General features: G+C 59.5%; 1 protein-coding gene across 1 annotated transcript in view; it reads right to left on the reverse strand.

Moving 5' to 3' along the window:
- Positions 1 to 533: 533 nt before the first annotated feature.
- Positions 534 to 1001, reverse strand: part of LOC113203277 (pupal cuticle protein 36-like) — a 2480-nt gene continuing 2012 nt past the window's right edge. The window contains exon 4 of the mRNA XM_052276124.1: positions 534 to 789. Coding sequence (XP_052132084.1) covers positions 534 to 789 — 256 coding nt within the window. The remainder of the gene's footprint in view (positions 790 to 1001) is intronic.

The raw sequence follows: 1001 nt of genomic DNA on the forward strand, positions 1-1001 counted from the left end.
TGCCCGGCTGGCTGCCCGGCTGGCTGCCCGGCTGGCTGCCCGCCTGGCTGCCCGGCTGGCTGCCTGGCTGGCTGCCTGGCCGGCTGCCTGCCCGAACGGCCCACGCGAACCGTGCTTCTTTTTGTGTTGCTCAGTGCTGCGGGTTTGCCTACCCGATCCGCCCGTAAGGCGCCAAGGCCCCTGCACCCCGAGCGGGTCGGCAAACCCAGGTCACTCATGTTATTGCGAGCTGAGAAACGGGGTAAACGCGGTGTAGCAGGCTTAGGCTTTGAACTCACAAACGAACGAAGTAAATCGACAGCCATCTGGTGCAGGGTCAATCGTGACGAATTGAATCAACAGTCTAAACGCATATGTAGTGTGCTTCGTCATTTTATTTCAAATTGAGCAGGGCTCTGGTGGTGGTCAAAATTCATTCGGGCCGGTTTTTGACCTCAAAGGTTGACAAAAAGCTAGGTCCGGCGAACAGGAGAGAGTAGACTTGTGCAGGGTGAGAATCTCAATAAAAAAAATACCAACAAACAATTGTGTGACTACCCAAACAATGAACCCATCAAGGCATCTTTTCCCTTAGCGGCGGTGTCGTCCTTGGCAGTGACGTCCTTGGCGGCGGCGTCCTCACCGGTGGCAGCGGGGCTAGAGCTAGGGGCGGAGACGGTCTTGCTCATATCGCCAGCCTTCTGCGTCAGGTCGGAGGCGGCAGGGACCGGTAGGGATTCGGCGGAGCGGTACACCCGGGACTCCAAGTGGCCAGAGGATACCTTCATCTGCACAGGAGAAGACTCCCAGCTGGAAGAAGCGCGAGCCGACTCGATTTTAGCAGACGACTCCCAAGTCGGGAGGGCAGCACTGTGCTCGGACACCCAGGCAGAACGGCCTGAGGCCATCTTGAGGGCGGGGGCAGCCTCGGTCTTGACGGAGGTGACCTTCCAGGCGGGGGCGGCGGCGGACTCGGACTCCCAGGCAGAACGGCCAGAGGCCATGCCCATCTTAGCAGAGGA

The sequence above is a fragment of the Frankliniella occidentalis genome, unplaced genomic scaffold, assembly GCF_000697945.3.
Source record: "Frankliniella occidentalis isolate FOCC.00 unplaced genomic scaffold, Focc_3.1 Scaffold1757, whole genome shotgun sequence".
Classification (NCBI taxonomy): Eukaryota; Metazoa; Arthropoda; class Insecta; order Thysanoptera; family Thripidae; genus Frankliniella; species Frankliniella occidentalis.